This window comes from Bubalus bubalis, chromosome 19 (assembly GCF_019923935.1).
Source record: "Bubalus bubalis isolate 160015118507 breed Murrah chromosome 19, NDDB_SH_1, whole genome shotgun sequence".
Taxonomy (NCBI): domain Eukaryota; kingdom Metazoa; phylum Chordata; class Mammalia; order Artiodactyla; family Bovidae; genus Bubalus; species Bubalus bubalis.
In genome coordinates, this window is record NC_059175.1 from 61,998,691 (window position 1) to 62,022,184 (window position 23,494).

The window sequence follows — 23,494 nt, forward strand, 5'->3', positions numbered from 1 at the left end:
CAAAATGAGTAGAAGATGGTTTAAGTACAGCAGGAGGGGAGGAACTTTGTAGGCTGGACACTGGCTGTTTATGAGACTCTTATGCAGTCACTTATATAGGACCATAACTACAACCAGTGACCAACACACAACAGTATTGGAATTTTCATTTTTAAAGAGCGAAATGCACAAGTAGAATAAATTTCGTGTTGGAACAGGGGGTAAAAATCAAAGGTAATCTTCTGAAATGTTTCACTCATTCAGGAATAAAAGTGGAAACCCAACCCCAAAGGCTTGTAGGATGCTCTTAGCCATTGAAAGAGAGACATGTTCACACCTCAGTTCACTTAAAAATATTAACATATATGATGCCTCATCCTACTGCAGGCGCTGTGGTACTTTCCTGCCCACCCGCCCACCCTGCATCACTGGAGAGGGGGTGGGGGGAGATTTAGGCGTGTGTCCTAAGCACTTCCTTGTCCCTCTTGGGACCTCATTAGTCTTTCTCATTTCTCAGTATATTACACATTTTCTTATTGTAGCCTGTTAATAACTTTTTAAAATTTTTGGCAGAGACTGGACTAAAATCAAACAGAAACTCAAAACAAAATTAGTATTGAAAAGGTATGATGTTGACAAAGTTATTAATTCTTGATCTTTCCCATTGGTTGGCCCTGCCCATTCATGATGACCAGTGAAAACAGGGTTGATCATAGGGATGCTTATTTGTGACTTAGGAGGCAGCCATCCCCATTGTAAAGCTACTCCAAGGAAAGACTGGGTATTCATGGGTAAGGAAAAGGGGCAGGAGTGTTTGAGACTAAGCTGCACATGAGCTTCCTGTCTCTACAGTCCTTTCTAGTTTAACTTTCTGTCATTCTGTCTTTGGAAACGTGATCTCATCAAAGTAGGAAAAGGCAGTCATTCATTGCACTCAGCACTTTTCTGACCAAAGAGGTCTGACTGGGCTCTAACAGCATCAGAACTCCATGTGGTGAAAATCACTTCTGGATCTAAAAATGCTCTCCTGCAAAGGCCGTCCTTTTAATAATAATACCAATGTGCCTGTCACCACTTCTTCTTTCACAGAAAGATGTCTTCCTCCCTTCCAGGGATGCTGCCTACATTTGCTCAGTTACATTGTCTGAGGCAATGAGGAGTTTTGGTTATATTTTAAGATCAACAAATGCCAAAACTTCTAATTTTCATTGAATAACCTTTTCCAGTGGTGTTACGTTAAAACGCTGATAGATCCTCTTTAAACATGTCTGCAGAACTTTTTAGGTATTAAAGAAAGCATGAATGTTCAGTAGCCTTTTGAAATTAAATATATTTTATTTTTATTTAATTCCTAAAAAATGTAGTCCATGTTGTACATCGAACTCGAAGCCCCTTGCTTTTCTCTCCTTCACAGACCTGGGTTTTGTTCTGACATCTCCACTTTTACTACCTGTGGGAACTTGGACACCCCATCTGAGCCTGCCTTTCTCATCTGTAAAACACAATGAAATGTAACAGGGAAGGATGTTGGGAAATGAAATGAGAATAGTTGTGTCAATTATAGCATGGGTTCAGAGATTCGTTCTGTTCAGCTGCTCCTGTGGCCACTGACTCTTAGAATCTGCCACATGGCAGGCTCCAGAAAAGAACAGTACCCTCCCCAACCAAACTCCAGCCCCACCCCTAGAACTAGAAGTAACGCTGTTACCGAGTCTAAGCTCTCCCTGCTCACCGCAGGAAAGGCCAGTGAATCTGAGAGAGGAGGTGTTGAGGCAAGGAATACAGCTTCATCTGGAAAGCCAGCTGACCGAGAAAATGGCAGACTAAGGTCTCAAAATAACCATTTTGCCAGAGTCTGGATGCCAGGTTCTTTTATAAATCAGAGATGGGGGGAGGCAAGGAAACAAAGTAAAAAAAGGCCATTAATCTTGCAAATATCTCCTACAGTGGCAAGCCTCGGGCAGGGGAAATGTGTTTTTTACTTTCTTCCAGCCACCTACAGGTGGACAAGATTCTAAACAAAGGCACTTTAGCTTAACAGGCAAAGCGCCCCACTCTCAGAGGCAGGCCATCGTGTATGATTATAATAACAAAAAATGCCCCCCCCAAAAAAAGAAAAAAAAAAAAACAGGGTTAAAGTCAAAGAAACAGATCTAGCACGGATGAGTCAAAATTGACTCTTCCCCGTTACAGCTCTAGTTTAGTGTAGATCTGCAACGTCAGCATCACCAAATATGCAAATTATCCAACTCCACCTATGGGGCCAACGTGGGCCCAACTGTACATGAACACACCCTCCAGGCGATTCTAATGCTACGTAGCTTGAGAATTATTGCCTTGCCTGGATCATTATCTCTTTTCATCACCCTTTCCCACAGTTCCTAAACTTTTCAGCCTCTTTGTACCTTCCGTTTCCTCACCTCCTCCAGCCTCCCTCCAGTAGGCTGTGCTGTCTGTAAATCAGTTGCTGCAAAAGTTCTCTGTGCTTGCATCACTTCCATTGTGTCTGACATTTTGTGACCCTATGGACTTCCAGGCTTCCCTGTCCATAGGACTCTCCAGGCAAGAATACTGGTGTGAGTTGCCATGCCCTCCTTCAGGGGATATTCCTTACCCAGGGATTGGACCCTCGTCTTAATGTCTCCTGCTTTGGCAGGAAGGTTCTTTACCACTAGCGCCACCTGGGAAGCCCTGCAAGTTTTCTGCTAGAACCAAATCCTGGCCGTGGTTGGGAGAGGAAGAAGGCCTTCTCAGGTGGTGGGGTAATAAAAGCACTCAGGAGATTCACCTTTGTCTGGATCGTCTGATGTCTTTTGTGGGTCTGGAAGTTCACTCCCCTCCCAGCTGTGCATTCCATTAAAGAGGCCCCTTCTGTTGCCTTTAGCTCAGCTTGTGCCATCACTCCTACATAAAAGGTGCCATGGGTATTCTGATGACCAAATTCTCAGAGAAATCTCTGTGTCCTTAGAGTAAACTTCTAGAATTTCCCTCTGTCAGGGCCCAGATAGATATATTTTTTGAGACAGGTGAAATTAGACCTCTAAGATATGTCAGTAAGTTGGAAACTTTGTCCTTGAAAAGTATTTCAAACTTTTCAAAGAAGAACAGCCCTTTGAATCAAAGAGCTTCTTATTCCCTCGTCGATTGTAACAGAAGCAGACCTTGAAGACTTTTACAAAGTCTCCTTTCTTAGTGGTCACAGGACTCTCACGGATCACGTGTTCGGAATTCTGCATTCCCTGTTTTGATGCAGATATCTGTGGCTCATCCAATTCTAGAATCCATTTGTGGAGGCCATTCTCCCCTCATTAAAACTACATTCTTGGTAAACCTTCTGAAAGGCTAGCAAAGTGTTTTCATTAAAACTTTGAGAGGAAGGGACTTCCCTGGTGATCCAGTGGTCAAGACTCTGGCTTCCCAAAGCAGGGGGCATGGGTTGGATTTCTGGTCATGGTACTAAGATCCCGCATGCCATATGTCGCGGACTAAAGAAAAACAAACGAGAAGAGATGGGCATGGAAGAACGTTCTTTCGGTGGCCACTGTGAACGGTGCTGATATGTCCTTTTGCTTTGCAGGAATGTTAGTTCAGCCGGAGAGGAGGCCCGCAGGAGAATGCGGGAATGTGACGGGCTCACGGACGCGCTGCTTTATGTGATTCAGTCTGCGCTGGGGAGCAGCGAGATCGATAGCAAGGTTTGTCGTATTTGCATAGATGAAGCATCTTAGAGAACAAAGATTCCCCGGGGGATCAAACAATGGCTAACAAGGATGGAGAGTTAATGCAACACTTAATACTTTCACTCTGAAATCTGTATTGACTTCTAATCCTAGCCTAGAACTAGACACTTAATTCTTGATTAGTAGCAAGTAAAAATTTAGATTAAATTACTCCAGCTACAGGTGTTCCAGATCAGTGTATAAACTTTCACATAGCAAGTTGCCCATGAGCTTCTAGCTTCATTTTCTAAAATCCACTGGCAAAAAGAAAAAAAAAAATAGTCAAGCTACCTGAGATTTAAATAACCCTATATTCTACAAGATAGCTTTTGAACAGCTTAATACTGCCCAATGCCATTTCAAGAATGCCCAATGAAGTCTAAATAAATGCTGTCAAAATGCTGCATAAACAAGCCTGTCAAAACATTGATCATCAGTGTCTATTCAGTGTTTTAGTTCACAAACCAAAATAGAATTGGGTGGATTTTTGACAGTGTTTGGGCTATTTTGTTTTGTCCTCTTTTGTCTTTTGACTTAGTTTGGGTTCTGCTGCTGCTACTGCTGCTAAGTCGCTTCAGTCGTGTCCGACTCTGTGTGACCCCATAGACGGCAGCCCAGCAGGCTGCTCCATCCCTGGGATTCTCTTAGTTCGGGTTCACTTTACATAAAAAATTTATAATTTCATAATATCCTAATATAAGCACAGACTTTACCGATACTTTAAAGTAAGGCACTTGATGAATTTGACACCTTAGTAAGACCTTTCTCAGAGCCACTCTCTCAATATTTCAGTCCACTTCTTTGCTGTGGACTGTCCTGTGGACTATAGGGTTTCGGGCAACATTCCAGGTCTCCACCCACTAGATGCCAGTACCTTCCTCCCCCCACCCCAGTTGTGACAAAAAAAAATGTCTCCTGACATTTCCAGATGCACCGTGGGGAGCCAAAAATTGGCCCTGGCTGTGAACCAAAGCCCAGTCCCACAGTTTGTTTGGTTTTTAATGTATATAAACACGTGCATTGGATAATTGATATTACATAATCAAAATATAGTAAGTCCTAAGCAATACACATATTCATGAAGTAAAATGATTAATATTGCACAGGACACAATTTATTAATTGTACATAATGCTCTGTCAAATGATTTCCAGTCAAAATATTTATCATAATCAATGTCCAGAGTTTAATCAGCAATCCATGAGAAGCCATCCACCCACAAAATACATGTCTGGCATCTGGTTCTTACTTCAAGACCATCTCACCTAAAACTGGCATGCTTTCCTCTCAAGACGTCTTGATGAACCCATGGTTTTTAATGCCAGCTCTTCACTGGAATTGCCTTTGGAGCATTTGATAAATGCATGTGCCTAGACCTCTGCACAGCCCCCCTGAATCCAGACGTTTAGCTCTTATCTCTGATTTCTGTTCCTCTGGAAGTTCATCAGGTGATTCCATGTGCATCTTGGATTGAAAAACCCACCTTAGCAGATACAGCTTTAAAATAGACTCTAGTTGGGGACCCAACACACTGCAATTTAGTTGTTTTAGTTGTAAGGTCAGATAAAGAACAAGTAAGAGTGATTTTATCCATTTAGTTACTCTTTGGCGTGGGGTGATTTAGCATGGCACTTCTCAACCTTGCCTGCACATTGGAGTGACTGACAAATTTAGAAAATTACTGATGGGGGTGCCCTACTCCCATAGACCAGAAGTCCACGGTACTTCTGGGACTCAAACCCTTGGAGTACTAACTGAATCCAATTATAAACTGTTTGTCATCTTATCACTGCCTGTTAGTGACATTTGCAACCATTCATTTACTGTGTGTGTGACATCAATATCCAAAGTGAAATATGATAGAAAAGATTTAATCAACCTCTCTTGTAAATGCCCTTAACAGCCATTGTAGACCTTTTAATATCACTGACAGGAGAATTAAGTTTCTAAAGAAGGGAACAGTCAAGATGTCTTGAGTATTTATAGAGACCTGCTAACACAATAGACACAGGATTTTTTAAAAGAGCTACTCAAGGTAATTCATAATTCACAGAAGCTGCAATGCCAAGGATCTTAATATTCAGAGTGGTAAATACTAAGGCATGGGGGCTTTAAGCCTTATGGATACCAAGCAATCTTTAATACTGACTGGGCCTTCTAGCTGACAATAAAATATGAGTCTTGCCCTGGTCCCGTAACACCATCGTGGTGGTAAGGCAACCTTCATGAGTGTGGTCCAAAATCAGAGTGCTGTGAGACACACACGTCTTTTTTCTGGTGTGTCAGAGGACCAGACTCCTCAAACTCTTGAGAGACCTTGAAGATTCTCTTTGTTAGTGACCACATTTCCCCACAGAGTGGAAACTGGAAAAATGAAGACCATTCAGAGCTGGTGTCAGAAGGCTCAGATATGCCTTGAAATAAAGCCATTTGCAGCAACATGGATGAATCCCAAGGTGATCAGACTAAGTGAAAAATGTCAGAGGAAGACAAATATATGATATTGCTCATATGTAGAATCAAAAAAAATAATACAAATGAACTTATTTATAAAAACAGAAACAGGTTCACAGAAAACAAACATGGTTGGAAGTGAAAAATTTATGGTTACCAGTGGGGAAAGGTTGGTGTGGGGGATAAATTGGGAGTTTGGGATTGACATGTACACATCACTATATTGAAAATAAATAATCAACAAGCACCTACTGCATAGCACAGGGAACTCTGCTCAATATTCTGCAATGACCCAAATAGGAAAAGATTTGGAAAAAGAGTAGATACCTGTCTATGTAGAGCAGAATCACTTGGCTGTACACCTGAAACGAAGACAATGGTGTTCACCAACTATGTTCCAATATAAACTAAAAATTAAAAGAAAAAAAAAAAAAAAAGGAGACTCAGCTATTCCTGATTGAGTATCCAGAACACCCAGCATGGCCCCAGGAGTGTACTAGAAAATGTACCATCTCCTTCTCCCTATGACCAGAGGATAGGACCCGAGTGACCTCAGCTTCGAGACAAGGAGGACCCTTAGAGCTGTTGAGCGGATCAAATGTGATAAATTACTCGACAGCGCTTTGCTGGCCAGAAGGTGCTGTTGAGTTTTAACGTATTATTATTGCCCCATCATTTTTCCACTCAGCCCTCTGCTTGGCCACTTCTAAGCTTTCACAGTGACAAGCTAGAGGAGGGAGAAATGTGTGCATGCTATCTTTGAGGCCACTGGAGTTAATGAGTCAAAGAGCCTGTATGCTACACACACGCTCAGCTCGGCTCCTGTAACTGGGACGGTTTGTTGAATGCCTAACATATGGTGGCGCGTTCTACAAACGGCTTCCAAATTAGCCCTGTCTAATAGAAAATGAGGACTCAAAATGACCCTGGTGACCAAGAGGAACTGCCGAAAGCTCTGTTGACAGCGATGGATGTTGAAACCCAAACCACCAGCTGCCACACACCTTCTGCTGGTATCCCCAAGAAGGGCCATGGCTGTTCTCTTTCTTTCCCTGCCCTTACAGGGAAAAGCACTTGACTTGGTCACCCTCCCAAACCAGGCTTAAGGAGAGAGATGAGTTCAACCTCTGGGACCACCCCCAATCTGTCCTTCTCTGCCGTCTCCTGTCTCTCTTCCCCTCCTCCTGAAAGTGAAAAGTGAAAGGAAAAGTCATATCCGACTCTTTGGAGACCCCATGGACTATACAGTCCATGAAATTCTCCAGGCCAGAATACTGGAGTGAGTAGCCTTTCCCTTCTCCAGGGGGATCTTCCCGACCCAGGGATCGAACCCAGGTCTCCCACGTTGCAGGCAGATTCTTTCCCAGCTGAGCAACCAGGGAAGCCCAAGAATACTGGCGTGGGTAGCCTTTCCCTTCTCCAGGAGGATCTTCCCAACCCAGGGATCGAACCCAGGTCTCCCGAGTTGCAGGCAGATTCTTTCCCAGCTGAGCCAACCAGGGAAGCCCAAGAATACTGGAGTGGGTAGCCTGTCCCTTCTCCAGGGGATCTTCCTAACCCAGGAATCAAACCAGGGTCTCCTGTGTTGCAGGGGGATTCTTTACCAACTGAGCTATAAGGGAAGCCCCATCCCCCCTCCTAGCCCCTCCCCCAACTTTCTCCCTCTCTTCTCTCTCTGCATCCGGCTTCTCCCTAAGATGTTGCTCAGCCTCAGGTAGGTTATAAAGCACTTCTCGAAACTGCGGATGTATTCCGCAGTTGTCATTTGTTAAACAGAAGCATGGATGTGCCCCCAGGGAAGGGGAACAAGAGGGTGAGAAAGAAGTTTATTCTCCCAGGTCTTTGATGTAAGAAAAATCATTCTGAGCTGATTTGAAAATCGTTCTGACTTATGTTTTCTGTCACAACATTTTCCTTTCAGGGAGAGACTGCTCTCTCTCTCGAGTCGTCCTGTGTTTCCCTGCTTTCATGCCGGTTCCTTTTTTTGATGCTGAGAGGATGCTTGAAATAGAAAAATCAAGTTGACTGAAAGCCTGTGGGATTAGCAGCCCATGAAACCTTGAAAAGCTGACCCGAAAGGTCTGAAATCGCAACGGCTCCAGAAATACACCCTGAAAACTGGTTTTCCTGCTTGATTTTTCATGCCTCCAGTAGTCAGGTCAAAGTTACATGCTGCCTTTTACCAGATTCCCATCATAAGTGGGAGCAGTGCAGGATCTGAACTCCGGCAGTCCCCACCCCGTTTCCAGTCCCAGCCCAGGACTAGAGAAAATGGTACGGTCTCTAGTCTATAGGGGTGAGTGGGATGAGTTACCAACAGCCTCAGACCTCATTTCCTCGTCTCTAAAATGGAACTATTTTCCTTTCCTTGAATGGTGGCTGTCACGTAGTTGGTGCCTGAAAAGGGACAGGCAAGTTGGCATACTTTTAAAAAGAAAACTTACCTCTTCTTTTTCAGATTTTGGACATCTGAAACTAACATGACCTTGTAAATCAACTATAATTCAAAGTAATGCTTAAGCTTAAAAAAATAATAAAACTTAGTTGGGCTTCCCTGGTGGATCAGCTGGTAAAGAATCCTCCTGCAATGTAGGAGACCTGGGTTCAATCCCTGGGTTGGGAAGGTCCTCTGGAAAGGGAAAAGCAACCCACTCCAGTATTCTGGCCTGGAGAATTCCATGGACTGTATAGTCCATGGGGTCGCCAAGAGTCAGACACGACTGAGCGGCTTTCAGTTTCACTTTCCACCATTATTTTGTCTTTTTTAAAAATTGGGGGGACTTCCCTGGTGGTCTAGTGGTTAAGACTCCACCTTGCAGTGCAGAGGACTCAGGTTTTTTCCCCGGTTGGGAAACTAAGATCCCCCATGCCAAGGGGTATCTAAGCTCTTGAGCTGAAAATGCTGAGCCCTGTACTTCACAGCCTTACACACCACAGTGAGGATCCTGTGTGCACAACCAAGACCCCACACAGCCAAATAAATAAATGAATATTTAAGAAGAAAAAAAAATGGATTTTTCAATTAAAACAGTAAAAAAAAAAATTTCTGAAAATTGGGTATTTTCCGCCCCCTCTTCCCTCAGTTCCTCAAATCCAGAACAAAGGTCAAAAGGTTGATGCCCTGGACTAAATGTTTGATTCCTCCAAGATTTATATGTTGAGACTTCATCTCCAACGTGGCAGTGGGGACTTTGGGAGGAAATCAAAGCACTAAGAGATTGAGCACTTTGATCAGGGTCACATGGCTCATTAAATGGTGGAGCCAAGACTCCATCACCGTCCCATTAGCTCTAGGTCACAAGCTCTGCCCATTCCACAGAGGGACCGTCTCCACCTCTGTTGGTGATATAAATCCTTGTATAGCGCTTGCTGTGTGCCAGGAACTCTTCTCGGTACGTACGTACTGGGTTAGTTTCCTGTTGCTGCTGTAGCAAATGGCCACAAACATGGTGTTTTAAAAACACAAACCTCGGCTTCCCTGATGGCTCAGTGGTAAAGACTCCACCCGCCTATGCAGGAGACACTGTTCGATCCCAGGTCCAGAAAGATCCCCCATGCCGAGGAACAGCTAAGCCTGTGTGTAACTAGTGAGCGGGTGCTCTGTAGCCGGGAGGCACAACTGCCGAAGCCTGTGCTCCACAAAAAGAGAGGCCCCCACACGGAAAAGCCCATGCCCTGCAACTCGAGAGTAGCCCCCACTTGTTGCAACTTGAGAAAAGCCCATGCATTCACGAAGACCCAGCACAGCCAAAAATAAATTTAAGAAACACAAACTTATCATCTTACCATTTTAGAAGTCCAGAATGGTCTCTTTTTTTCTTTTCTTTTCCTTTTTTTAAATGTGTACCATTTTTAAAGTCTTTATTGAATTTGTTTTAATATTGCTTCTGTTTTATGTTTTGTTTTGTTTCTTTTTTTGGCTGAGAAGCATGGGGGGAGGGATCTTTGCTCCCTCACCAGGGATCAAATCACAGTCCCGGCATTGAAGGTGAAGTCTAAAGCAGGGATCAGACTAGAGCACCAGGGAAGTCCCCAGAATGGGTCTTGTTGGGGTAAAATCGAGGTGTCGACAGGGCTGCATTCCTTCTGGCAACTGTAAGGAAGCATCTGTTTCCTTGTCTTTAACAGCTTCTAGAGGCTCCCACATTCCTTGGCTCATGGCCCCTTCCACCATCTCTAAAGGCAACAATGCCAGATCCCATCCTTCTCACACAGTTTCACTCTCTCTGCCTCCCTCTCTTGCTCACAGGACCCTCATGACTCCATGGGCCCACCTGGACAATCCAGGATAATCTGCCATCCAAAGGTCCACCAATGAGTACCCTCAATGCCCTCCATCCCATAACCTATTCACATGTTCCAAATGTGGACGTCTTTGGAGCAGAGAGCTTTATTCTGCCTATCACATATATATTCTCTAATTCACCTAATCCACACAGCAGCCTATTGGCCGCTACTTTGACCATCTTACAGAGGAGGTTATGGGTGGATTGTCCAAGTCACATGTCCAGTAGTCAGAGACCTAGGGTTCTACAGATGTCCAGCTCTTCCCACGTCCTAATCACTGCTTAGCTCTTGTGCTTAGGAAATAGGAGCACCAGCAATCTTGAAGAAAATCAGCAGGTTGGAAACATATATGTCCTCAGGTGACCACAGAACCTGGCTTGCCTGGAATAAGCCTGGTTTGCACCTCTTGCCCTGTATTCCTCCCAGAAAGTACCCTTGTTGTTCAGTCACTGAGTCCTGTCCAACTCTTTGTGACCCCATGGACTACAGCATGCCGGGCTCCCCTGCCCCTCACTAAGAAAGTGCCCTTGTAGATAGTAAATGTAAGTGACACCCTCTCAGAGCTAACGCAAATCCAATTATCCTTGCTCTCAATGGTTCTGAGCCTTAGTCCCCAGATGGCTGTTGTCTGTAAGTGGACGCCACCTGGGACCGCACCTGGATATGAGTTCTTTCTTGCTCACAAGTGAATTTCAGTCAACAACGATAGCTGTTTATCAGGAACTCTTATTGCTAAGTGGTTTCTTTGAGGGGAGGAAAGATCTTCAGACTTTTCCAACCTTCTATAAATTCTTTCCATTGTGGCTGTCAAAGGAGCCTTTAGAAGCCGCGGTTAAATGCATCCAAAGAAAAAAACGTCTGTGTGAAGATGGATGGCCTTTGCGAGTGGAGGAGTAATGGTTAGTTTTTGTTCATTCCTCATTTTTTGTTTTGTTTTGGTTTTTGTTTTTATTCTCCAGACCGTTGAAAACTGTGTATGCATTTTAAGGAATCTTTCGTACCGGCTGGCAGCAGAAACGTCTCAGGGACAGCACATGGGCACCGATGAGCTGGACGGGCTGCTCTGCGGTGAGGCCAATGGCAAAGATGCGGAGAGTTCCGGGTGCTGGGGAAAGAAGAAGAAGAAAAAGAAATCCCAAGATCAGGTGATATTGGTGACTCGCAGCTGCATGCAATTATCCCCTCCCCTAATTACAGCATGGCTGTTTGGTCTGTGTCTGCAAGTACAGAGCTCTGTGATTCTAGCACACGGTCAAATCACTCATGCATCTGCACCGTTTTCCCTTGGGAATTTCACAGCTGAGACAGTGGAGCATTAAATGACTCCCCTCATGTTCTCCAGCCAAGCCAAGATAGGAAATTTCAAAAAGAGAAGGAGGCCCTTGAGTCCTGGGCAGGCTCTGAGTTGCCAGCTCACAGAATCAAGTCAGATGCAGGCGCAGATTCTTCTGTGTCGATTCACACATCTATTGAGGTCTTCAGGCGGGCACCTTGCAGGTGGAACAGTTACACAGAATAGGTGTGGTCTGAGAAGGGAAGCTGAGGAGAGAGGCACAAAAACCCAACGTATTTTATAGCTCTTTGGGGAACTTTTGGATATGCAGTCTTGCACTCATTGGTGGGAAATGGAGTGATTCATAGCCCTTCCAAACAGAATGACATTAGAAGCTGGACCTTGGGGGACAATTCTGATGAACTCAGAAAGCTCTCCAGCTAGAGAGACCTCTCCAAAATGAAACGGCCTTTACCTTGGCCAGCTGTAAGTCAGTTGGTTGCCCTGCAGTAAAGGCCCATGGGCTATGACTGTCAGCCTTGACAGCATCAGAAAGGCCTCTACCCCTCTTCTGGGAGCCCCTCTGGGAGGCAGAACCCCTCACCCACCAGGCCCCCAAATAAGGGAGTAATGTGAAAAAGCACCCATCCTGTAGTTTCTGGAAACCCCTGCTACTGAGGTTTCCCGTCTCCTCTGATACCGTGGTCATGTTCCCAACCTCGCCCTGGACACTGTGGTCATATCTCCAGCTCCTCAGGGTCCTATGGACCCAAGATCTGAGTGTTCTCAAGAGTGGATGGCTGAGAAAGTAGAATGGAATCCCCAATATGCCCCCTTGCCAGGTTTTTAATCAAAATAAATATGCAAAAATATCTGTTTAGATCACAGCATGCTATTTTCTAAACTGTTTTTGAAATTGTTTTACTTTGAGTGAGTGTTAAAGGAACTATTTTATTGAGTCAGGATTAATGGAAATGCATCCTGAAATATAATTCCTACATGTAACCCAAATGTGTCAACATTAGCATCTCTGTAGGCTCCGGTTCTCGAGCTCTTTGCGGTCCCTGAGGGCTGCTCCAGGTCCTTCTACAGCTTCTGTAACTGTGTGTTCCCGTTTAAACTTCCCTGTAATTTAGGAGACGCAGGCTCATTGTCTTTGACTGTGACCTTCCACTCCGAGAAGCAAACCCCCAGCTCTGCTCTTTCTCCTGTCCTGGGTCAGTGCTCTGTGTCTTGCATCTCTCCCTGATTCGCAGGAGCTTTTGCCTTTTGGGAGGATTGAATGGTGGATCTTTAAAAAAAAAAAAAATTTTAATATTTATTTATCTGCCTCGTGTCAGGTCTTAGTTGCAGCCTGCAGTCTCCAGAGCACGGGCTCAGTAGTTGGAGTGCACTAGCTTAGTTGCCTCATGGCATGTGGGATCTTAGTTCCCCAGCCAAGAATCAAACCCATGTGCCCTGCATTGCCAGGCAGATTCTTAATCACTAGATCACCAGGGAAGTCTCTGAGCTGGGGTTCTTAATTCAACCACTTAGAACTCGCCCACCCGGGGAATGAACCAGTCGGCCAGCACCTACCATGTACCAGGTGTTATATGAAGGGATGTCAGGCACTTCAGTTATCTATTCCACCTGGTACTTCTGGGCACCAGACCATGATGAGTTCCGAACATGTTCAGTATCAAATAAGTTAAAGATGGCCAAAGGTGTATGGGTTCTTCTCTTGGTTTCCTTTGAGGCACTGTATATCATGGGGCCCAGTCCCTACACTGCTTTACCCTGGGAAGCAAGCTTAGTAAAGCCGAAAGAAAGGAAGAAAAGCCTACGTGTGAGAATATAGTGGTCTCCAATCTGCCCTGTGGTCATTATCACCTGAGTCTTACATGCACCCTAATGACTCAGAACCTCTGGGATGGATGGGCCCAGGCAACTTTGGAAATCCAATTTGTGAAAGTCCAATAATATGGCCTCCCAGGTGGCGCAGTGGTAAAGAATCGTTCTGCCAATGGAGGAGATGCAAGAGACATGGGTTCAATCCCTGGGTCAGGAAGATCTCCTGGAGAAGGAAATGGCAACACACTCCAGTATTCATGCCTGGGAAATCCCATGGACAAAGGAGCCTGGCGGGCTACAGTCCATAGAGTTACAAAACAGATGGACACAACTAAGCACACACACAGTAATATGATGTTAGCTTTGGCCAAGAAGAAAGAGAGAAAAGAGGAGAAAGAAAGGGAGAGAGAGAAAGAGAGAGAGGTGGGGGGAAAGGGGGGTGGAGAGAGAGGGAAAAAAAGAGAGACAGAAAAAGAAAGAAGAAAGAGAGTATGAGAGTGATGGAGGGAAAGAGAGAGAAGAAGGAAGGAAGGAAAAAGGAAAGGGAGAAAAACTTAAGGTTAAATTCACTCAGACTTCCAGGTTTTCCCTCTAGTCTGTGGCTTGGATTTTGAAGCACATTCCTCTGATGGCTTCCATGGCTGCACTGGTGTGCATTTAGTAAGATTCTGCCCTGACACCGAACCCTTTCCCCAACTCTGCTAAGGTGTGCGGGTGTAGCTGACAGGGGCCAGAGAAGCCAGGGGTCAGAATGGAACATTCATGAACATCATCCCAAGATACAGCCCTTCTTCCATGATGGTAGCTGCTTCCATGGAACGTTATGGTGTGTGAATTTCCACCTTAGGATGCTGGACTTCACATTGTAATTTATGAGATCAGTGATTCTTTCCTAAGTTGAGGAAGCTAAAATGATTAATTGAATCGTAATGATTTTTTCCAGAAGTCTAAATGAAAATCTATACAGTTTGATTGTTCTTCTTACAATATTCTTTTAAGGGGGAGGGGAGCAAAGAATTTCTTTAAGACAGTTTTTCTGAAACCATCATAAGTTAAAATACAAAGGAACTTTGTTGTTTATAAAGAGGCTTCAAAGTTACTTCAACCAAATGATAGTTTTTCAAAAGGTTTTCTTTCAATCTGTGCTCCTACATAATACAAAAATATTTTGAAGTGCCAGAAAATATAATATAAAGTTTAACGAGGATGTAAACAGATAGAATTCTAGCTTTATGGCTATAAAATGATCAGATATAATGCATCGTTTGGAATCTCTACTGGTCATAAAGTCAGGTTTTAAAGAATAGAAAGTGATTAGAGAAAGTGTGTAATACAAAGTGAAGAAAGAAATGTAATAGCAGGTGTGTATGTAGACACAGATATATGTAGATAAAACCTGGCCAATTTAGTAAAACTATGGCACAGGCAAATATAAAATGCATGCATGTACAAAAAAATATGTGTTTCTAGAAAAAATGCAGTAACATCAAAGGCAAAAGATACTGATAGACTCTTCTCATACTTATGTATTTGTAAATTTTCTACGATAGGCATTACATTTGTAATCTTTTCAAATATTATTGAAAAAAATAAAATCCAAAAAGACACTAACTGACCAAGTCACTGTTTGTTTGTGCAAATTCGTATGTTCTCTTAAATTTAAGATGCCTCAGAGAGGCATAAATTGAAAGTGTTTGTCACTCAGTCCTGTCCAGCTCTTTGCGACCCCATGGACTATAGCCTGCCAGGCTCCTCTGTCCATGAAATTCTTCAGACAAGAGTACTGGAGTGGGTACCATTTCCTTTTCCTGGAGATCTTCCAGACCCAGGGATTGAACCAGCATTCCCTGCCTTGGTAGGCAGGTTCTTTACCACTGAACCACCAAGGAAGCTTTGATGCATCATATTTCAGTCCAAAAGGACATTGCAAATTCATTACTTTCTGATTTTGTGCTCAGTGCCTATTGCTAAATTATAAGAAATTGGTAGTTTCTCTGGAAACTCTTTGTAAGTAGACTTCCCCCAAAGCAGTGTGTATGTCATGTGCCGAGAGCCACATCTCACCCAGCAGGGTCCTCCCTGCCTCTGGCAGGATTTCCTGCCAGCAACCTGGCACAGTGGGGCAGGGTGGCAACCCTCTGAAGGCTGAGGTCCAGGGAAGTGTGTGTGCCTATTCGCTTCAGTCATGTCCAACTCTATGCAACCCCATTGGCTGTAGCCCGCCAGGATCCTCTGTCCATGGAATTCTCAGGCAAGAACACTGGAGAGGGTTGCCATTCCCTTCTCCAGGGGATCGTCCCAACCCAGGGATGGAACCAAGGTCTCCTGCATTGCAAACAGATTCTTGACCATCTAAGTAGGTCAAGATTGATTTTTCTACTTTTCCACCTTTTGTAAAAATAAGCATTTTTGTTTGTTTCTTTTTCCATTTGGGATATGGCCAAGGTTCCTACGATGGTGTCCGGGGATCAGTGGTGCTCAAACATGGATTAGAGGTAACTGGACAGCCCGGGCAGCTGGCCAGAGCAGACCTGAGCCGCCAAGGCCTGCTCTGTATGAGCTTGTGTGAGTCCTGAGAAATCCACAGAGGAAAACAAGCAAGATCCCCTAGAACTCAGCAGCTCCCTTCTGCTGAAATCACCTGTGAATGTTTTAGTTCACATGGACATATATGTATCCACATGGGTGGGGATATAAACCTGTTAGATTCAAAGAGGATTCTGACCCAGCATTTTTATATGGTAGACATTCTCTCTCTCCTGATAATCTTTGTTTAGAGAGCTGAGGTCAAGTTAAGAGTATACAGTAAGTTCCCTATATACAAACAACTTCTGCTCTGAGAGCACATTCTTTCAGTCCAGTTTGTTCATAAGTCCAGTTTGTTCGTAAGTCCAACAAAGTTAGCCTAGCCCTCCAACTAACACAATTGGCCATACAGTACTGTGCTATAATAGGTTTATAATACTTTTCACATAAATAACACATAAAAAGCAAACACAAAAATAAATCATTTTTAATCCCATAATACACTACTTTGAAAAGTACAGTAGTAACAGTACAACAGCTGGCATACAGGGGCTGGCATCGAGTGAACAGGCAAGAAGAGTTACTGACTGGGGGATGGAAAGGAGGTGGGAGCTGGTAAAACTGAAGGAGCAACAGCCATCGGAGATGGAGGGCCAGCGGCAGTTTCACTCACTCCTGATGTGATTGGACTTGCAAACGCATATTCACATCTTTGAAAGTTCTTGTAAGTTCTACCAACTTGAAGGTTGGTAGATAGGGCACTTCCTGTATTATTAGTCTTTTTTACCTCTTTCCTAGGTTGTTGATTGGAGAAGGCAATGGCACCCCACTCCAGTACTCTTGCCTGGAAAATCCCATGGACAGAGGAGCCTGGTAGGCTGCAGATCATGGGGTCGCGAAGAGTCAGACAGGACTGAGCGACTTCACTTTCACTTTTCACTTTCATGCATTGGAGAAGGAAATGGCAACCCACTCCAGGGTTCTTGCCTGGAGAATCCCAGGGATGGGGGAGCCTGGTGGGCCGCCATCTATGGGGTCACACAGAGTCGGACACAACTGAAGCAACTTAGCAGGTTGTTGATGCCAAATGCATAGATTAGTGGTAAGTTTTACTTAAGATATCAGCTTGATAGTCACAAAAGCAATAGTAATGGGCTTCTGTGTAAAGCCTCCAAGGCCCCTTACTTCTTCCATGATAATAGACATGTCTCAGTAGAAACCAAGGAGCTTCCCTGGTGGCTCAGACGGTAAAAGTATCTGCCTGCAATGCGGGAGACCTGAGTTCGATCCCTGGGTCGGGAAGATCCCCTGGAGAAGGAAATGGCTACGTACTCCAGTACTCTCACCTGGAAAATTCCATGGAGGAGGAACCTTGTAGGCAATAGTCCATGGGTCGCAAAGAATCGGACACGACTGAGTGACTTCACTTTCACTTTTGGCAGAAACCTGGACTTCCCAGGTGGCACTAGTGGTAAAGAACCCACCTGCCAATGCAGGAGACATAAGAGACGTGGGTTTGATCCCTGGGTCAGGAAGATCCCCTGGAGAAGGAAATGGCAACCCACTCCAGTATTCTTGCCTGAGAATCCCATGGACAGAGGAGCCTGGCGGGCTACTGTTCATGGGGTGGCACAGTCGGACATGACTGAGTAATTTAGCACACACGCAGCAGAAGTCCACAGCCTTTCCCCCGCACACTTTCCTGGCCCATCCCAACACCCCACAGGCCAGGCTCCCAGCTTCCACCCGTGCTGCTCCTCTGTCCTCTTCCCTTCTTCCCCTTTTGGAGAATCATCCTTCAAAACCAGGTGAAAGGCTACCTCCATGCTCTCAGGACTTCTATCAAAGATAAGTGCATTGCTCTCTAATCTACATCTGCGTGGTTCTGTTTATCTCCTCCAAGGCTTTTCACATCATGAGTCATTTACAGCAGTGGATCGCCTCGAGAGAGAATTTCCTAAGGGGAAGGACTGTGCGGGTCTCCTTTCCGTGGCCAGCACCAGCTGTGCCGAGGGGCAGTCGATCTGTGGTCCAGAGGGGCCTCTAGCTCTCGCTGTGGGGCTGTTCCCAGTGGGTGTTCATAGCTGTGACTGGTCCCTGCCTCCTCTGTTCTCAGGACACTGCGCCTTCCAGGGCTGCTGTGAGAAAGGAGTACTCCATAGCCCTTTTTATTGATTGATTTTTGCGTCCCTCAGTGGGCACGAGTCCATAGCCTTTAAGTTTCCATTTGCGATTCAAGCTGTTCCTCAGCTTTCATGGCAGTGCTATGTTCTATTTTATTTGTTTAAAACCTTCATGTTGTATCGGAGTATAGCCAGTTAACAATGTTGTGAGTTTCAGGTGGACAGCGAAGGGACTCAGTCATACATATACATGTATCCATTCTCCCCCAAACTTCCCTCCTCTCCAGGCTCGTGCATGTTCAGTCGCTTCAGTCGGATCCGACGCTTTGTGACCCTATAGACTGTAACCCCAGAGAAGGCAATGACACCCCACTCCAATACTCTTGCCTGGAAAATCCCATGGACGGAGGAGCCTGGTAGGCTGTAGTCCATGGGGTTGCAAAGAGTCGGACACAACTGAGCGACTTCACTTTCACTTTTCACTATCATGCATTGGAGAAGGACATGGCAGCCCACTCCAGTGTTCTTGCCTGGAGAATCCCAGGGACGGCGGAGCCTGGTGGGCTGCCATCTATGGGGTCGCACAGAGTAGGACACGACTGATGTGACTTAGCAGCAGCAGCAGACTATAATCCACAAGGCTCCTCTGTCCATGAGGTTTCTCCAAGCAAGAGTACTACAGTGGGTTGCCAGGCTCTCCTCCAGGGAATCTTCCCAACCCAGGGTTCGAACCTGGGTCTCTTATGTCTCTTGCATTGGCAGGTGGGTTCTTAACTGCTAGTGCCACCTGGGAAGCCCATCCAGGAGCAGTGCCGCATTTTATTACGTTCTGACTGCACTCACCACCAGCCCTCAAGAATGTTCTAGATCAGGATAATCATCTGAGAATTTACAATTCATGTCAATAAGTGTATATGTCTGTATCTCAGAGTGCCCCTGGAAAAACAGTACTTCAATCACGCCAGATGACAAAATGTTCAGTTCTGAAGGTGTCAGCGTGTGACACACATGAATGGGATTAGGTGCCATGGAATCCCCTCCCCTGAAAGGTTTCCTTGGAGTTTCAGGATGTTGTATCTGGGGTCACCTCAAAAGCCTCAGCTGTAACCCACTGTGCCACATGGATACTGTTGGCTCAGGAGTGAGGCTCTGAGACTACATAGAGATCAATGTCCTAAAACACAATAATGAATTTGATTGCTGGTTTAAATCAGTATATTGGAGATTTGAATTTTTAAACTTACTTAAATTTTAAGTAGGGCTTCCCTGGTGGCTCAGATGATAAAGAATCTGCCTGCAATGCAGGAGACCCAGGTTCTATCCCTGGGTCAGGAGGATCCCCTGGAGGAGGAAATGTCAACCCACTCCAGTCTTCTTGCCTAGAGAATCCCATGGACAGAGGAGTCTGGTAGGCTACAGTCCATGGGGTCCAAAGAGTTGGACACGACAGAGAAGGCATGCATGTACACTGCAGTGTTGCCCCTGATTCCCTGCATCTGGATGACTGGCACACCACTGAAGGGAAGAACAGATGTGGGCACGGTGCCCACCCAGCCTCACCCTGCCTCGCTCTGTGTGCCTCTATAAACATTTTATCACTTGGCTCTGCAAGACCTCTCTCCTTGCCAGTAAATAGTCATCTGCACCAGAAGCTGGAAAGTGTTCGTTGCTCAGTCATGTCCAGCTCTGCAAGCCCATGGATTATAGCCTGGCAGGCTCCTTTGTCCTTGGAAGTCTCCAGGCAAGAATACTGGAATAGATTGCCATTTCCTACTCCAGGGGATCTCCCCGACCCAGGGCTCAAACCCGTGTCTTGTGTATCTCCTGCATTGCAGGCAGATTCTTTATTGTCTGAGTCCTAGAATGTGGAAGGGCTACCAAGAATTCCAGTATAGGGGTCTACCATGTTGTATGAGCCAGTCTCTGATGATCAGGAAATTAGATTGCTTCCAAAGTTTAACTAATGTAAACTGCAGTAAACATCCATGTAGCTTTAAGTCTTGCCTACATCCTTAATCACTTCTCAAGGATAAAATCTTGAAAGTGAAACATCGAGACCAGAGAATGCTTTTAAGGCTTTGGGTACATAAGCCAAAAGTTGTCTTCATCACTCCGGATGCCAGCGCCAGTGTGAGCTCCTTGTGATTTGCTTTATCACGTGATGGATCTGCCCTTTGTGACATTCTTGATGCTTTTAAGTTTACCTCGTTTCCTAATATCCCAGGTTGCTTTTCTTTCTTCCAGGTGGTTTTCATTCCCTTCTCAGTAACCATACTTTCCCGTTTGCGGCTTAATGCCATTTCCTTTCCAACCATCTGCTGATTTCAGCTGCCGCTTACCCCTCACGGTTGGTGGCAGTGTGGTCTCACCCTGCTCTCACCTCACCATATGCCAGAGCTTGGTGACTCAAGACATGATATTCCATGTCCTCGAAGCACTAAATCGTATGCACCCGCCAGGATCACGGCTCTGCATTTTTGTGCGGTGACTGACCTTTGCCGCTCCCCATGAATGACTGAGATGCTTCTCCTTACATGCCTCCCATATAAAACAGATCCCATCACCCAGAAATGCTGCTCTTCCACTCTCAGTGACGTTACAGACTCAACTCTCTATTCTTAGTGTCTTGTTTGGTTTGTATTTACATTTTATCATTCAGTACTCCACGCCATCAGTCAATACTGTCTTTCAAACTAGATCTGGGTGTCTCAGCCTTGACACTGTTCACATTAGAAGCTTGGGTGGTTCCCTGTTGTGAGGTTTCCCAGGTGGCTCAGTGGCAAAGAATCTGCCTGCCAATGCAGGAGTTGCAAGAAACATGGTTTGGATCCCCGTGTCAGGAAGATCCCCTGGAGAAGGAAATGGCAGCCCACTCCAGTGTTCTTGCCTGGAGACTCGCACAGATAGAGGAGCCTGGAGGGGCACAGTCCTTGGGGTTGCAAAGAGTCAGACATAACTGAGCGACTGAGCATGCTGGCAGTTCCCTGTTATGGGACAGTCCTGGGCCCTGTGGGATGATTACCAGCATCCCTGGTTCTACCCAGTAGACACCAATCATTTGCACCCCTTTTCCTAGTTGTGACAACCAGAAGTGTCTCCAGACATTGACAGTTGTCCCCTTGGGTATTAAAATCACCCCAGTTGAAAACCAGTATATTAGACAATCTTTGAGGGATGTATCACCAAAGATATAAACCAACAAGACTACAGGACTACGTGAAGGAAGGTGGCAAGTCAGGGACAGAGCCCCTTGAAAAGGCAGGTTATGGGGTGAGTTATTCCTAAATGTGAATGAGAAGTGAGGAGCAGAGAGAATTCAACGTGAGCTTGACTAGCATTCCAGCTGGTTCTATCAGGATGACTTGGGGAAATGACAGACAAGCCCAGTGATGTGGACCAGCCTTGACAACACTCCTCTGTGGGCACAGTGGCCACTTGATCCCATCTCTGGAGTCCACAGCATCACCAGCCTCCCTCCAGCCACCTCCTAAGGGGTGAGCATCCACAGGGGCACAGAGGTGAGTCAGCAAGGCTGTCCCTGAATCTCTTGTTCTGAAGCCTTGTTTGGGAAGCACCCTAGCCGACCTTGCATTTAAGGTTTCTAATCTCTCAAGCGCAAAATGCCCCACATCTTTTACAAGGAGAGCCTGGAGACAGGTGGGTTGCATGAATACAAGTCACTGGATATCACTTCTGTCCAGTCTTTTCACAGTCCAGCTGCCCTGTAATCATCCTCTTCAGAACATTTCCCAGGAGAAGTCAGATACCTGAGCTACCAGAGAAGAAATTTCTCCCCAAGAAGAAATTCTTGGGAATTTCTTCAAAATGCTAAGAGTTTGCATGCTGCAACTAAAGATCTGGCACACTGCAACTAAAAAAAAAAGATTTCTGCCTGCCGCAACTGAAAGACCCCACATGCAGCAATAGAGATGAAAGATCACGTGTGCAGTAGTTAGACCCAGTGTGACCGAGTAAATACTGAACAAACAAAAAACTCCAACTGTCAAAAGCCAAAAGAGAAATGATTTTCATGTTGACTCCTGGGAATTTTGAAGAAATTACACAATATGCTGCACTTCATGATAGAAGGAATAACAGGCAATAAGATCATGTTATAAAAATGGTTTTCTTTAGGGATGGGAGAATTTCTGACCTTTTTATTTCATCTTCTTTCTATCATTGGCAAAGCTTCTTGAATCTGTGACTTAATGTCTTTTTAAGCTTTGTAAAACTCTCAGGCACCATTTCTTCAAATATTGCTTCTGCCTAGTTCTCCCTATAGTCTCCTTTTGAACTCCAATTCCCTATTTATTAGACTCCCTTATTCCATTCCTTAAACATACTACCCTCCACTCTGTATTTTTCTTCTTCCTTTTTTTTGGTAATTGTGGCCCTTTATATTCAGTCTGGATATTTCCTTCTGATTTATATTTTAGTTTACTATTTTTCTCTCGAAATACATCTAATCTTCTTTCATACTCATACAAGGGGTTTTGTAACTCCAATGATTATGTTTTCAACTATATTCTTACTCTAACAAAGTTCTCAATCTTTTCTTTATTAAATGTAATAATCTTAGTTGTTTTAAAGTCTGGTTCAAATAGCTCCCTTATCCAGATTCTTATGAAATGTTTTCTATGTCTATGGTCAACTTTATTACTTTTCATCCACACAGTCTTTCTTCCTCATGTTCCTAGTTTTTTTTTTTTTTATTAAATCTGAGACATTTTATATGAAAAGCTATCAAAATAATTTGAGGCCTAGAATGGTATGATCTTTTCCAGAGAGTGTTCATGCTTGATTCTGGAAAGTGTTTATGCTTAATTGTGGCAGGAGGCTTGAGTCAATGGCAATCTCAGTTTAACTTAATTTTATTATAGGTATTTAAGGAATTTAAGGTCATCACTATTCCTAGAGGGTCTGCCTACATGATCCTAAACTACAACACGAAAGATTTGCCAAGCTACTTGGTTTTTTTCTTTTTTTAAATGAGGCTAGATTCCTTTTATGCCCTTAGGTCGTTAAATATACTTGTCATTTTCCCTGTCTTAGTCCCTGCTCTGGTCAGGAATGGCCCTTGAGGGTCCATAGCTGCCCACCTCAATAGCTTTCCTCCTTCTGAAAGATCTTCACTGCCTTGTTAGCGCTCTGATTCCTGCAAGCAGATATTTTACAATCCTTGACTCGATTTGTTATCAGTGGGAAAGGTGGTCTGAGTTACCTAGCCTGCCGTTGTCAAAAGCAGATGTCTCCGTCATTTCTATTGTTGTCCTTTTGTTTAACCCTTAGTTGCAGCATGTG

General features: G+C 44.7%; 1 protein-coding gene across 4 annotated transcripts in view; it reads left to right on the plus strand.

Moving 5' to 3' along the window:
• Nucleotides 1–23,494, plus strand: part of CTNND2 (catenin delta 2) — a 1,127,175-nt gene that overhangs the window by 968,237 nt on the left and 135,444 nt on the right. For all 4 annotated transcript variants that reach the window (XM_025270807.3, XM_025270808.3, XM_044932646.2 and 1 more), the window contains 2 exons: nt 3,557–3,674; nt 11,398–11,583. In XM_025270807.3, the coding sequence (XP_025126592.1) occupies nt 3,557–3,674; nt 11,398–11,583 (304 nt within the window). The remainder of the gene's footprint in view (nt 1–3,556; nt 3,675–11,397; nt 11,584–23,494) is intronic.